The 14,565-nt window shown below is 47.2% G+C and overlaps 1 protein-coding gene across 3 annotated transcripts in view; it reads left to right on the forward strand.

Moving 5' to 3' along the window:
• The window catches only part of SUFU (SUFU negative regulator of hedgehog signaling), a 96,646-nt gene that overhangs the window by 73,234 nt on the left and 8,847 nt on the right, over positions 1-14,565 (forward strand). For all 3 annotated transcript variants that reach the window (XR_008466967.1, XM_054205217.1, XM_054205219.1), the window contains exons 9-10: positions 1,091-1,225; positions 2,703-2,841. Coding sequence is in view for 2 of the 3 variants with exons in the window: in XM_054205217.1 (XP_054061192.1) it covers positions 1,091-1,225; positions 2,703-2,841 (274 nt within the window). In the remaining variant the exon portion in view is untranslated. The remainder of the gene's footprint in view (positions 1-1,090; positions 1,226-2,702; positions 2,842-14,565) is intronic.

A 14,565-nucleotide genomic window follows, 5' to 3' on the forward strand; every position in this document is an offset into this window, starting at 1 on the left:
GGACAGCACCCAAACATAAAATCAAGTAGATGTGTGATCTAAGTCAGCTCGTGAGGGTCAAGCTGTTTCTTTACAATCATTTCCAGATGTATGTTAAAGGTGGCTCCGCTTGGGTAGAGGAAGGATCCAGGCTTGTTTTAACAGTGTTCCCAAATGGAGCCACAGCTCGATAGCCTTGTTTGGCTTTTGGTCTGTCTGGCACAATGGAACCACATTGCAATGGGGCATCTCTCATTTCCCTCCTTCTTTCACTGTCCCCCTCCTGTGGTGATTCTGTACTATAGAAACTATCTTAACAAAGTCTTACCTCTGTTAAGTTCATGTGGAATGCCACGTGACAAAAATATAAATCGCGTATCAGACACATCACATCAGTCCATGTCATCTGCAAAAATCATAACCCCTCTGTCCTTCCTTCTTTTTTCTGGACTATCAAGTAAGGGATCACACTGATGCTCTTTGAACATATAAAATGTTTATGGTCAAGTATTTTGAGATATACTGGTTTGATTATCCAGAGGATTCTGTCTGGCAAAGTTCCTAATCATATAACAACATAACCTTTAGTCGTAGCTTCACAATACGCTGGTCTTGCAGAAATGAATGAATAAGAAAGCAAAGCTGCAGTGTTTTAAAGCAGCCCGACTTACAAGGGAAAACAATCTGCCGGTGTCCTGCTCATCACATGTAGAGTCCATCTTTTTGGCTGTTGCACTTCATACTTGTGGGAGCAGAGGGTTCTCAAAACCTGGTAATTCTTCCAAGCCATTTCATAGTGGTTTGGGGGTTTGGAGAGTGTAGTTTTGCTGCAGTTTTTTCCAGAAATTTTATTTCTTGTATGCTGTCAAGGGATGCACCGTGTGTGTGCACCAATTCAGATCCTAGGTCGTCAGATCAACGTGAAGATCTGCGTGCTGGGACTGGTAGTCTGAGGGAAGCTGTGTCTGTGTACGGGAGATGAAAACTCAGATGTGTCTTTGTAACAGTGTGCTCCTGTGTCCTGCAGTATTTGCACAATCGCTCTGAAATGCAGCAGAAATAGCACACAGCACTGGGATCATAAATATATGTGTTTTGTCTCTTCTCTTAGAAGCCGTAAGGACAGTTTAGAAAGCGAGAGCTCAGCAGCTATCATTCCTCATGAGCTAATCCGCACGAGACAGCTGGAGAGCGTACACCTGAAATTTAACCAGGAGTCCGGAGCTCTCATTCCCCTCTGTCTAAGGTGAGTGAAGCCATCCTCCTCCTCAGCTTGTGCTAACACGCCGCTTTTGCCTTGTGGCATTGTTTCACCATACAGACATGCATGCAATGGGTCTTTAAAGGCCAGAGCTGAGATATTTTGCCAAAACACATTAGAAACAGATGATTCTTTGCATGTGTGTTCATCGTGGTAAGATTGTTTCTCATTCTTTTTATGTCCTCCAGTGTATTTTGAGTGCTGAAACGGGACAGGGTTAGTATAGGGGTTTTTTTATTAGTCTGATGCTGGCAACTTGGTGAAAAAGAAGGGATGTCTTAACATATTCTGTCAAAGAAATCCCTTAAGTGGTTAATTCTGGCTTATGGACTCAGATACAAGTGGTTGTGCAAAGCCTGTTTGCAATCAGTTTATGCATGCAAGTGTGTGTTTTAGACAAATTATGTCACTCACATGACTGAAGGAACAAAACATTATGTGTGTACTCTACACATTGTCTTTTGAAGGTTCAAGCTGTACATACCATCGTAAGTGACTTTTCTAGGTTTCCACATTTTCAGTCAGCACTATTTTTAAAAATACCTCTGGCAAATGTAGTCCTTAACATAAAGATGAACTGTGGGGTAGAGACAAATGATCGCAGGTGATTGAGTTATTTTAGCTTAATGAGTTATGTATCCGTGGTATCAGAGTTAGCATCAGCAGGTGCACACTCACCTGTGCCTATTGAGAAGCTTATTTTATTTTACCTCACAAATACATGAGCAGTCTGTCCTGATCAGTTACCGCAGCTCAGCTGACCAGCAGTAACTAACTCATCAAGCACCTATGGCTCTGTTAGGCGCTATATATTTTACCTGAAGTTTTCCCCCTTGCATGTTGGAAGCCACGCATGCATGTCACATATGCTCTGAGCCTAAATACCAGAGCCATGATTTTCCCTGTAGATAGCACTGAATAAAAAAAAAGGGAAGTGATACCATAGATGGTCACATATGTGTATTTTCTAGGCATTTGCCTAAGTAATATGGGTTACGTTTGTCAAGCACCAGGGCAATGGATTACTAGGTATTGTCAGGGTAAGTAAGTTTGGCCCCACCGATGAGCCTGCTTAGAAATGTGTCTTCATATTCCCCCATGATATGGAGTCTGGATTCTCTTCTGCAGTTTTCGTCTTACTGAAAGACTGGCAGTTCCCTGTCCTTACACGCATCGGCACCTCATCACGGGGATAGGCATGCAGTGGGACTTAGATGAATTCTAGTTCTGTAACAAGGCCCTGAGATTAAGGGGGGAGATAAAGGGGGGTGTCCTGCCTCAGAAGGAGGCTTGTGACCTGCTTTGTAGAGCAAATCATTCATATATTCCTGAAAAAATAATAGTTGCTGCCTTCAAAATTGTTTCCCGAGTTGATGGCAGAAGCTATAGTGATACATCTTCATTATTCTGTCGAATGCTGCTCACACCCTCTCGGTTCACGCACATATGTTTTATTCCCCAGGGGAAGGCTCTTACATGGACGGCACTTTACATATAAAAGTATTACAGGGGACACAGCAATCACGTTTGTATCAACGGGAGTAGAAGGAGCCTTTGCTACAGAAGAGCACCCCTATGCAGCACACGGACCTTGGTTACAAGTGAGAGAGCCTCCTTCCTTTTGTCTCCCCTTTCCTCCTTTACTGTGTCCTAAAACCAATTCTGCTAAGGGCTTATGTGGTTTAAAAGTGGAACAAACATGTATTTTCTACTGCAACATCTCTCATAGCTCTTGCGTAATATATTCAGTATTTATGGGCTCAAAAAATAAGGGTGAACTGTTACTATTTATATTAATGGAACTCAAATTGATAAGCAGTGGCTGGAAAGTTCAAAAATCATCTGTGAATACAGCAGTGTCCATTTCCTGGAGTCAGCGAACACTTTACAGGCTGTATTTACTCTTGATTTCTTCCAGAAAGCAATTTGGGGAGGCAGAGTGGAATGACCTAAACAAGAATGGAGCCAGGGCGGAAGAGCTAGAAAGCTGTGGGACAGCAATCCTACAGAGCCAAGATCTCGGTTTTACATCATCCCTAACAGGAGAGCAGCACAGAGAGCACAGCTTCTTTCAGTTTTAGCTCTTTCCTATTGATTCTTTGACAAAAGCTCGTGGTTGCTTGAAGCACCCACACATGTTCTGCACCCAGATTTTTTCTGTATCACAGATTTTCCTTGGAAACTCCCCATCTGTTTGGTGTTGAGGGTCAGCCCTACAGAGCAGTGATGCACTAATGATTTGATGGCGTAGTGCTATTCTAACCTTGAATTTCTTCATGGTTATAAACATATTGCGAAAAGAAGAAAGCTTTGGGGAATGTGTTTATACAGACAAGCCCATCTCTGAGGGACTATATGCATGCAGTACGTCTCTGCCTTCACTGTTACTGTGGCATTCCTGCCTCCCCTTCTGTTTCTAAGGCAGGGAGTTGTTTTAGCATTGCAGTGTTGCAGTTAACCTTCCAGTGACTTGTTTTCAAGGCATTCCACTGCCCGTATTCATACGTCTGGAGGACATCATACCTTGAAATCTGTACGGCTTGTGAAGGAGCTGATCTTGGCTAGAATCATCTTGTGTGTAGGGATTTTCAAAGAGCTTGCGTGCTTTGGTTGTACTGACTGGAAAGCGCAACAGTCCTGTAATGATTAACAGCGAACGGTCAGGTTTAAGGGTGGGTCATTTGCTGTTGGTTCCTGTGCTTGCCAACGCATGATACACAGGATCTTGTGACTGTGTTAACTCCAAACATAAGAGTGTTTGTTTGCATTTACATCACATCTCGAAATGTATTGATATGTAGAGTAGTCAGGTAACCTCTAAACAGTGAAGAATGGCAATAATTAGGTCACCATTCAGACATGTAACTAATATTAACCCTTATGAACCTGGTTGCTTCCATGCCTGTTAGTTTGGTGCTGAAAATTAGGGAAGGTTTTTGGAGTAGGTGGGAGGGAAAGGTGGAGAATTGCTCGATTCTGAGCAGCAGGGAGAAGCAAGTTCCCTCGCTTGTCTCCTACACAAGGTCAACCTATTGGATCTTCTAGTCTGACGTGACCAGCTCTGCTGCTGGCTCCTGCCCTGTCCTGTGATGAGAATGAAGGAGGACAGACTGGGTGGGGGAGGAAGGGAGGCTAAAAGCAGCCCGGGACAAGAGGAGGAGCACCCCGTTGTGTGAGATACATGTGGGAGTGTCTGAGGCTCTTGGCTTAATATGCAATGGGAGGCTTGATCCATGCTCAGCAGTCCCTTGTGGTGTTGGGAGCGGAGGAGGGAGGTTTGTGTGGCATTGCTTCAGAAGTAAAAGAAGTTGTGGTGCATAAAATTTCCAAGGAGGCGAACCGTGTTTGGTTTAGTCCCTTGCAGCCTGGGCTGGCCGAGTTGGCAAGCCCCGCAAAGCTTTCACAGCAAGGCCCAGAGAGGATTTTCCTCCTCCCTCGCTTGGGACCCCAGGCACAGCAGTGAGCTCCAAGGAGAGTTGGCGGCTGAAAGCAGATCACTGCAATGCAGGGGCTTGTTGCAAAGACAAGTAAATGGAGGGACCATGGAGAAGAAGAGAGATAGCAGGCATCTCCTTCTGCAGACTTTTTCCCTATCTTAGGGGAGGAATAAGAGCCTGAAAAATCATAGCCTCAATTCTGCAGCAGCCAGAAAGTGACTTCTCTTGAGCCTGAGATTTGGTACAGTGAAAGCCCAAACCTGCAGACTAAACATAGTACCTCCTGTTTACATCTCGTGGGCTGGAGTGGAGCGTGTCCAAGGTGGGACAGGCCGGAGAGCTGCTGCACAGTCTGTCAGCCCCCACTGCCCGGGCTGAGCAATGAGCTGAGAGTCACCGGACTCCAGTGGAAGGTTGGCAGATGACAGGAGTTTGGCAGGTCCCAGCGCCATTCCTACCAGACAGGTGTCCATATCACCACTGCAGCTGGTACTCGGCGGGAGCCGTTTTAGCAGTCTCAGCAGAAAAGGCAAGGAGTCATTAGACCGCGGAGACTGTACTCCCCTTTTCTATCAACAGTCTTTCCAGGTCACGTTCAAGGCATGTTAGTAGGGGAAGCCTGTCCTGCCGCTGCCCATGCTCTGAGGATGATTAGATTATTTCATTCTCCAGAGCTGTCAAATTGGCACCTTTCCCAAGTACTTGGATTTTTTTTAATATTTTTTTTTCATTTAAGTAACATTTAATTAGTTCTAAGAAGCTAAATTCTATTAAAGGTCTAAGCATGTCAGGCTGGTTTATTTCCGAACTTCTTCCGCTGTGTCATGTATTGTTGAATAGGGAAATTGCTTTGACTTAGAAATGTACAAACATATTCAAGAAGTCCTCCTTGTTAACACTAGACTCCTGTTTATATGCTAGTTACCGTGGCAAAGCCTCTGATGTGTAACACTTGCATTAACATTACACATGATCAAAGGCTTCCACAGTTCTTTCTTCCACTCCCCCTTCCCCCAGTGCTGTGACAGCAGAGCCCCCACGCTGCCTCCCGAGCACCTCTCCGCTCCTTTCCAAGGGGTAGATGTTCCTGATGCACAGAGAGAGGCTCTGCCGGAGGTGTCTGGCCCCGTGTTGGAGGGTTAAGGATGCTGATCATGCAGACAGACTCTGACATTAACTGCCCCACAGTGACATTTGTGTTCGTGCTGGAGTGTCCAAGGTTCTTGGTCCAACATCTGAGCTGTGCCAAGCATGCAGTTCATCACAGATCGACCTTGTTTGTCTCTGAAACATACCCAAAGCAAGGTGAGGTTGTGCGTGTGTTCTCCCTCCCTCCCTTGCTTATGTTCCGGCAGATGATAGAGACACTGTTGAAATGTGTTACTGATCAAGCCCGTCCCAATAAAGTTGCCTGAGCCTTTAATACATATTAATATTATCCTGGGGTAGTTTGTGTCAAAGCCTGTCAGCATGCATCATCCTTTGGGAATTACCATCATTAAGTCTCCAGTGATGGGAGTCAGGACATGCTTCTGCAAAGCTCCTCTGCTTTTATGTGGAGCTCTCTGCCCGTCTAGCACAAAGCAGACTGTTCTCCCCTCCTACCTTGCTCACCTGGACTGCTCACTCTCCCCAGAGGGGAGAAGGAGGTTTATTTAACACTACCTTTAGATAATTTCTGCTCCTGCTGCTTTAGGCAGTCATTGTTCTAGGGAAGAAGATGACACTCAAGTCTTTGATCATGTGCAACGTACATGTTATGCATCAGATATTGCTGCAGACTCTGACATACGAGCCAATACAGTGCAGTAAAAACAAATCTATAGTTAAAGAGTCCTTGTTAACTGCAAAATCTAGCACACAGAATTTAAGAAATATCTCTGCACTTTAGCCTTGTCCCTGTTACATGTGTGTATTTTGATACTATATTTAATTGAAGGGTCAGCTACATATTTTTTACAAAGCGTGCCTTCCTCATTCAGTGCACAAAGATGTAGCATGTTTGGGGGATGAATCAGGAGCGTGGAGTAAAACAGACTCCTGCCTATAGGACTTCCACTTCGTTTGTGTTGTGAACGAGGCAAGTAATTGCAGAAAGACCACAACAGTCTCATGGCGAAGTGTGTTAAATATTGCCCTGGAGAACTGGATCCTGTCCCTGTCTCTACTACTCTGTTCTTTCTCAATGCTATTCCAGAGTCTTAAGCTGAAATGTTCTCAGGTGGCAAGTGAGTTTGTGTTCTGTGTTTTCTGGATGGCCGTCTTGGGACCCGAGGTCTGGTCTGTGTTCCCAGCGCCAGGAGGAGGCCGGGAGGAACTCCTCTGCGGTACCCCTGTACCCGGCAGGGCTGAGTGAGCTGGGAAATGGGGACCTGCGAGTCTTGAGATGGGCACCTGCAAGAAGTGGACCTTGAGACTCAGTTTTCTCTTCGCTAATTTCCGCCCGTCTGTTCAGTAAAACCTTCTTCCAGTCATCCTGTGAAGATTAATTCAGTGCTTGCCAAGCATTCCAGCTCCACAGATGAACACCAGAAACAATTTCAGGAAGAGATTAAAATTCATTCTTGCAGGTCAGGAGAGAGAAAGGATCTCTCTGGGGTATGGGGTCAGACTGGGAGTCAAAGACCCATGTTCAGCTCCCTGCTCTTGCAGATTTTCTCTGTGACTTTGTTAGGTCTCTCAGCTTCTTTTAGCCTCCCTCCCCCATCTGCTGCATGGAGAGGAGCGCTTCCCTGCCTCGCAGAAATGTGAGGCTGAGCACATCAGAGGCTGTGAGAGTGGTAAGGACAGCGAGATTAGGTTCTTCCAGTGTAATCCATGCTGGCAGTAGTCGGATGGAGCGTACTAAATAAAGGGGAAGAGAGTAGGAGGGAACTGGAAAACAACGTGAATGATAATGAAAAGAAGTGATGACTAATGCTGCATTCAGTGAGCAGAACTATCCTGAGGACTGAGCAGGGCAGAGGTCTTGTGGGAGAAAAACGGCAGGCGATCCTGTGGTTACAGATTTGTTTCGGCAGACATACACTGGGGCCAAATTAGCATGGAGCAGGCAATCCCTGCGCAGCCATTTCCAAAGTTCTGTATGCCCAATGTCGCTGTTCTCTGAGTGTAGAGGATTTTTTTCCAGGTAATTTACTCAGTTTCAGAATGAATCCTGTTAGGCAGATGGAGGCTATGGTTCATTTGCAGTTGGCACCCTCGGATTCTCAGCACAAGGTCTGTGTCTCCGCGTGAGCTGAGGAGCTCATGGCAGCAGTGGGGTATTATCCTCCGGCACCAGCCGCGGCTGGAGGATGCTCTTTGCTTGCCTCCCATGCCAGTCGGTTCGCAATGTCCAGCAGACAGCGTGTGGATACAGAGGCCGTGGAAATGGGGTTCTCCTCCAGTCTCCCTGCCCTTTGTGTTGCCTCCGGCTTTGGCCTCTGATCTGCCCTCCATCCTGTTTTTCTGTACCTCTTGTCTTCCCCTCATCCTGGCCCGTCTCTGCTTTCCTTTCCTCCCCTTCATTCAAGTTGGCAAATTCCTTCTCTTCCTCCTCCACACGGCTTGACTTCCAGCAGAAACGCTGAGAGCGCTGGAGAGTTTCCCTGCCTTTAGTCCTGATGTGCCTGGTGCCATAGCAATCCCTCACTGCTCAGAGGAATGATCGGAGGGAAAACTACTCCTTAACTACCTCTGCCCTGTGTTTGGGGCAGAGCTGCCTTGGGCTGGGACGTGGTCAATGAAGAAGAGCTCTTCAGTACATTTTTCTGCCTTTCTCTGAAAGGCTGTTGACAAACAGTGACTTTCGGAGGCCTCTGACCTGGCAAAGCATTTTCACAATCAGGAGGAAGATTCTCCCTTGACCTTCAGAGCGCTTTTTTTTGCTAATCTTTATTGCCCTCCTCATAAGGGTAGTTCTCGTGCTTTGCAACAAAATGATCATATGCATTTGTTAGTACTGTCAAAAAATACTTTTTCCAAAATACCTCTCTGAGATAACTTGATTCCTTTTCCCCTAGAAACCTTTTAAAAAAAATGAAAAACAAGGCATCCAGCATGGAAAAATAAGTTGAGGCTTAGGACAGCAAGGTCAAACTTCTCATAGAAAATGTTAAATGTGCCCGTAGGCAGGATAGGTACATGGAGGCTGTGGGAAGCATCCAGCATTCAGGAGCTATCAACATGCACTATCTATGCTGGCAGTCATGGCGGGGGGATTGCTGTAAGCGGGGTCATGGGGGACAATCCATTCTTTTGGTTTGGCAACCTAAGTGAAAAATCTGGGAAAGAAGATCAGACTGAGCCCAATCTTTAAATATTTTAAGTTTTTCTTGCTGAAACAAAAGCCCTTAAGAGACCAAAAGATTTTTAAAAAAGTATCCTTTTGTGTTGAATGAAACCAGAAATAGAAGGTTTTCTTCAATAAAACCAAAAAAAAAATCTAGTTTTGCAGAACAGAGCTGGAGTTATTAGAAGTTTTGCCTTCTCTAATCAATATTTGAGGGATAAAACACTCACATAGGATATGAGAAACTCATATTTTACTCCTTTCTTGTTTTGAACCCCTGCTTCTACTTCTTGGCTTTATGGGCACCACAACCATAGGGTATTTTGGTTCTTCCTCAGCTCATCCAATTGGAGTTGTTCCACATCATATAAAACACTGAATTAGTCACAGAGACGGAGAGCACAAGAGAATGACTCTGTTCCAGTAGAGTTAGGACATTCCCCTGGAAATGAGCACATCTGGTTCTTCTCTCTGCTGTACCACATGTTAAATCATTTATGCACATTGGCATGATGGCAGCAGCAGAGGTTCAAAGCAACGTTTGAAAGAGCTACTCTGTTGTTTGAGATGCTCGCTTGTAAGGGGCAGCTGTGGGTTGAGTCCTCTCTTGAAGAGATAGGCATTGATTTTTTGTCTCCCCGAACTTGAATAGATGTGTTATGCCTGGCATGGTGAATTAAGGACAACGCCCACAAACTGGTTTAGGTCGTGTACAACTACAACCTGCTCTTCTCCAAAGCTTTTTTATGCATCTACCCCAAGAAAAATCTTTTCAGAGGCTTTTGGGTGCCTTCCCCCAAATTCTTGAGCAGTTCTAGGAAATCTAAGCTAACACTTTTCCAGTAAGTTTGTTGTCTTCTCCAAACACTCCCCAAAACCTCGCTGCATTACCACTTGGTGTTCTTCTTCCTCGCTGCTGAATGAGACACTGGAAGAAACTTACAGTAGGGTAGAAATGTCCCATTAGGTCATCACGATCCTCCCCGTATCAACTCTCCTGCAGCATGTTCTCTAGTACTTTGTCTAGGCTAGTTTTGCATGAGTCAAGTTCTTTCATCCTTCTTAAATCGACTAATGCCCCTCCCTTGCTACTCAAACTACATTTTGGCTACTTTGTGTAGGTTTTCTTCCACCCACTTGGAGCATTCCCTGAGATGCCTGTTATTCCTTTGCTTTTTCACTCTGAAAGAATTGATATTGGCTGTTGTCTTGGCTCCCTTGTTCAGCCCTCTCCCCAGCTGAGACAAACTTTGTGTTCACTCAAAGCAGCCTTGTCTGCAAGACGGATCTTAACAGGCTGGGCTCTGAGAAGCCCAGGTCCCTGGGACCAGCCTTGTAGTTGGGAATGTCATGGAGAGATCCCACAAGGTCAAAATCTTTCAGCGTCATCAGATACTTCCTCTTCTGGGATTGTATCATCGCGGTGTGAAGCAATAGGGTCCCTGAGGCATCTGTGAGTGGATGTTTTTCCTTTACAAGGAGGGTTGTGAATCTCCTGGAAGAGCAACAGTGGAATTTCCCATCAAAGGTGTTTGTTGCAATACTGGTACCTTTGAGGCCGTAGCGAGAGCTGTGGTGGATTCAGGCGGCCAGGTGGCCTCTGCAGACAGTGTCAGGGCTGGGCGTGAAGTGGAAAGATGCAGTGGCAAGGCCTCTGCCCTGAACCACTTGGAGTCAAAGCAAAGCAGTGCAAAGAAGGCCAAGCCAAGGGGAGAGCAGAGAGATGGGCTGGGGGATGCTTGTGGCACAAAGTGTGATTCATCAGGGAGGTTTATTGGTAATGTTTAGTTTCAGTGGGAAATGCTGATGCACTTCAACTTCAGTTTTTGCTGTGCTGTCGACAGGAATTAAGCTGCAACATTTTTAGGGCAAAGGGCTCCTAAAAGTTGCTGGGTATTTGCAGATGTAACAGATGACATGTGGCTTAGGGCACAACTGCTCCACCCATTCCAGGCATAGCACCTGGATGGATGAACAGTTTCTTAGAAGGGTTGGTATGGTTTCATAGGGGTTTATTGCAAGGCGTCCCCACCTTCTCTGGCTGAGCTGTACAAGCCAGCTCTGTACTAAGTCCAGAACTAATAAAACATGGTTTTCTTCTTTGACAAACCTGCTAGAAAAGCAAGTGGCAGTGTTTAATGCAAACAAAGCACTAGGGCAAAGTGTGGGATTGTTTGGTTTGTTTCTAGGTAGGCATGAAAATTGGGTATTATCAGTAAAAGCACCGCTGCTTAGTTGTCCTAGGGCCAATTGATTGTGTCTTGCCCTGGACAAAGCGTGTTTCCTGAAGTAGGACAGAGCTGCAGCTCAATTCCTAGCTCAGCTTCTGAGGGTCTTCCTTGGTCAAAGACTTGCCAGCTGTGCCAGGCTTGCAACATCGGTGTGACCTCTGGCCCCAGCCAGCCTTTCCTGAGCTGAGAACTTCAAGCCCTCATGGTAGGGTTGAACCCTATAGTGAGGGATGGGGTGTTAACTCTGGGGTGGTACCTGTAAGACAGCTATAGTCTTTAATGTTTTACTAAGCAGCAGTTGCTTTCAAAGTCAGCCCAACTCATCTGGAGCCCCATGACCTTGTGTACATTGTAGATCTCGCCTGTTTTCATACACTTGCAGCCACGTACCCGTAACGAGTCACGATACAGGTTTCTCAACTATCTGCTGGTATGAAAGTTTCCACACTGAAAAGCTTCAACACAAGCTCCTTCAGTTGACCCGTAGGTAAGCCCTGTAGGTAAGAAGTAGGTTTCAGCAAGCTCAGGTGAGGCTTGCCACGAGAGGGAGACATCATGCACGCAGCCCGTGTGTTCCCTGAACACATCCACCTGAATAAGACAGCCTAGTCTGGTATTTTGTAACATGTCTGGACACATGCAGCTGTTAGTGAAGTAGCGAGAACCCAAACTTCGGACCTCGGTTGTGCGGTAGGTACACGTGATAGAAAACAGGGACTTATCTTTTGGCTAGTCATTGTCTTCCAAGCATCTGCAGCATGACTAACAGCCACAAAGAACACAGAAAATGGAATCTAGATCCGCTAGCAATTGGGATAGCACGTGTCCGGGCCTCTCTGGGTCAGGTTGGGGAGATCCTGGTCCAAGCAGGACCATGCAGCACCAAAGGAGATGTTTCAGATACCTGCGGCTGGCTGGTGAGGCCATTCCCTGTTCATACTGCAAACAGCCATCACAAAGGCTGAGCTACACCCTGTAACCAGCTTCGGCAGGCTGGGCCGGACAGAGTGTTTGCACAGAGCTGTGAAAACATGGTGCTGCGAGCACCCAGCCACTGCGGCACCCGGGATGCCCGCCGCCGCTCTACAGAGCTCCTTTGCTTCCTCAACACCAGCCAAGAGATTTCATGGGAGAAAAGGCCTGTTCAGTGCGCATGGGACGGCTTCGTTTGCCCTCCAGATTGCGTCGGCTTTTCCCATGGCTGCAGCACAACAGTGGGGCTCTGTTTTCCTTTGGGAAGGGAATAAGCTGCTTCACCATTGTGATCTCTGTGCAGTGTCCTGTTGATAAGATCAGTTAACAGCATCGGAGGAAAACTCTAGATTCAGGTCTGAAATATAAAGTGAACGGGGTCTATTTGTTTAATTTGAGCTTCTAAGGTTTAAATCCCAGAGGAAATTAAATTAGGTGCCTAGAGCAATGGCAGTCTGTCATGTTTATTTGCTGGGAATGTCACCTTTAATATCATGCACACATAACGTGTGTGTGTTAATGTAATGGGGTATCATACTGTGCAGGAGCAGGCGTGCTACAAGAACTGGAAACCTGAAATATTGCGAGTGAGGGAAGCTGAGATGGGATTGGATTTATCCTCATCCTTTTCCGAAGGAGCAAAGACTCACTCACCAGCACGAAGGTGGTTTTGCTGATCGCAGGTGGGGGTGGCAGCCTGATCTTGGGACGTTTTGATTGGGCTACTTCTAAGAGGAGAAATCTTGTCTGGATGCAAATCCAGGATGACAATTCTTCTTGCTTCAAACCCGTCTTCAGCAGGGGTGTGCTGTGGACGCGTCTTCCCCCTGCATCCTCAGGAGAGCTCAAGTGCTGGGTTCCTGTGCCGAGGGACATGGCTGTTTGTCTGTTTGCTTACACCCGCGCTTTGGAGCCTCCCTTCTTCTACAGGAAGGAGAGCAGGTCTCCCCAGTAGCGTGGGGTAGCAGGGTTTGGGGTGGGTTTTTTCTGACTTGGGCTGTTAAGGACGGGTTCTGAGTGATACACTGTGTGAATGTCACTGCAGCAGTTTGTCATTGCAGCCTGTGACGCCTGCCCTCCACCAAAGTTAACTGTCTATGCAGGGCTTGCAGAACGGTACTGCGATCTTTTCTCAGCGCGCTGCATAGAGCAGGCTGCCATTGCTTTGATCCCACAAACGCCATCCACGAGCCAGCTGAGCTGTGGGCTCCTGTCCCACTCCACTTGTCAGACCCTTTAGGGAGCCAGTTCGGCTCACGAAATCAGTGGAATTTGGGGTTTTTTTCATCTGGATTGCCAAAACTCACTGAGAGGGGACAGTGAGCTGCAGATGGGCTCAGCCATCTCAGGGGGTTGCACCCCAGGTCAATCCTAGCCACAGTGCTCCACATAGGTTTGTCCCTCCTCTGGGGGGTCTGTGGTTTAGCTGGGACCTGACCTGTTCCCCCCATCACTCTCTCCACCCTTTGCTGTTTACCCCTGCATAGTCTGTCTTGTTTTCCTCCAGCCTTAGAGCAGCTGGCTGGCTCACAACACACGTGGTTCCCATTTCTGTCCTGCCTCTGGCACCTTGGGAGTGCCCAGGGGTCTTCCTGCTGCGCTTGTCTTCTCGTCCCCCTGCCAAAGCTGCGGCTCCTCATTCCTGCTCTCTCACCCATCCCAACCTCTGGCATTTTTGCTCATCCGTGGATGGCTGAATATTCATTTCCTCCCTGCCTGATCGCTGTGAATACCAATTCCTCCTCCTTTTTCCGGCTGCTCTGTAGATTTTGATGTCTGCCAAATTGTTTTCATTCCCTCACCCCACTGCAGGCTGCACCTCCGCAGAAACCGATCTGCTCTGTGCAGAGCCCCAGCTCCCCACCCAGCTCGTCCTTCTGAGCTGAGTGATCGGGTTGCCCTCCTGCCTCCGACATGGACAGACGGCTTCCTCCTCCCGCAAACAGCCAACAAACGAGTGTCTCCACTTCAACAGGCAGAATAGTTACCAGCTCCTGCAAGGAGACTGCAGTAGTTTGCGGTGGTACTGCGTGTTTCAGTGCAATGTTTCTCAGCCTGCCAGTCTGCGGATTGGTGCCAGGTTGCAGAGTCCTGTCCAAAGCAGCAAGCTCCTGGCTCCTAGCTGAAGCAGGGTTTTTTCAGGCTCGAGGTATGATCGGAGGGGCCTGATGGAGGTGCCTGCATCCATGCTGAGCAGCTCGGTCATAAACCCTGGCCTGGAGCCAGCTGCAGGTTGAAGCTAAGCGAAGAGGGGAACAGGGTGGAGAGGGGCGGTTGCAGTTCCCTCATCCCCTGGGAAATCTGCATGCAATGGCAGCAGGGTGGCAAGGTTGAAGGAGAGAGAACTGCAGACACCTGGTAGCTCTCAGATCTGGATTTGGTAGTTTCAGATCTCTTCTCTTGCCAACTGAA

Source organism: Rissa tridactyla, chromosome 6, assembly GCF_028500815.1.
Source record: "Rissa tridactyla isolate bRisTri1 chromosome 6, bRisTri1.patW.cur.20221130, whole genome shotgun sequence".
NCBI classification, from domain to species: domain Eukaryota; kingdom Metazoa; phylum Chordata; class Aves; order Charadriiformes; family Laridae; genus Rissa; species Rissa tridactyla.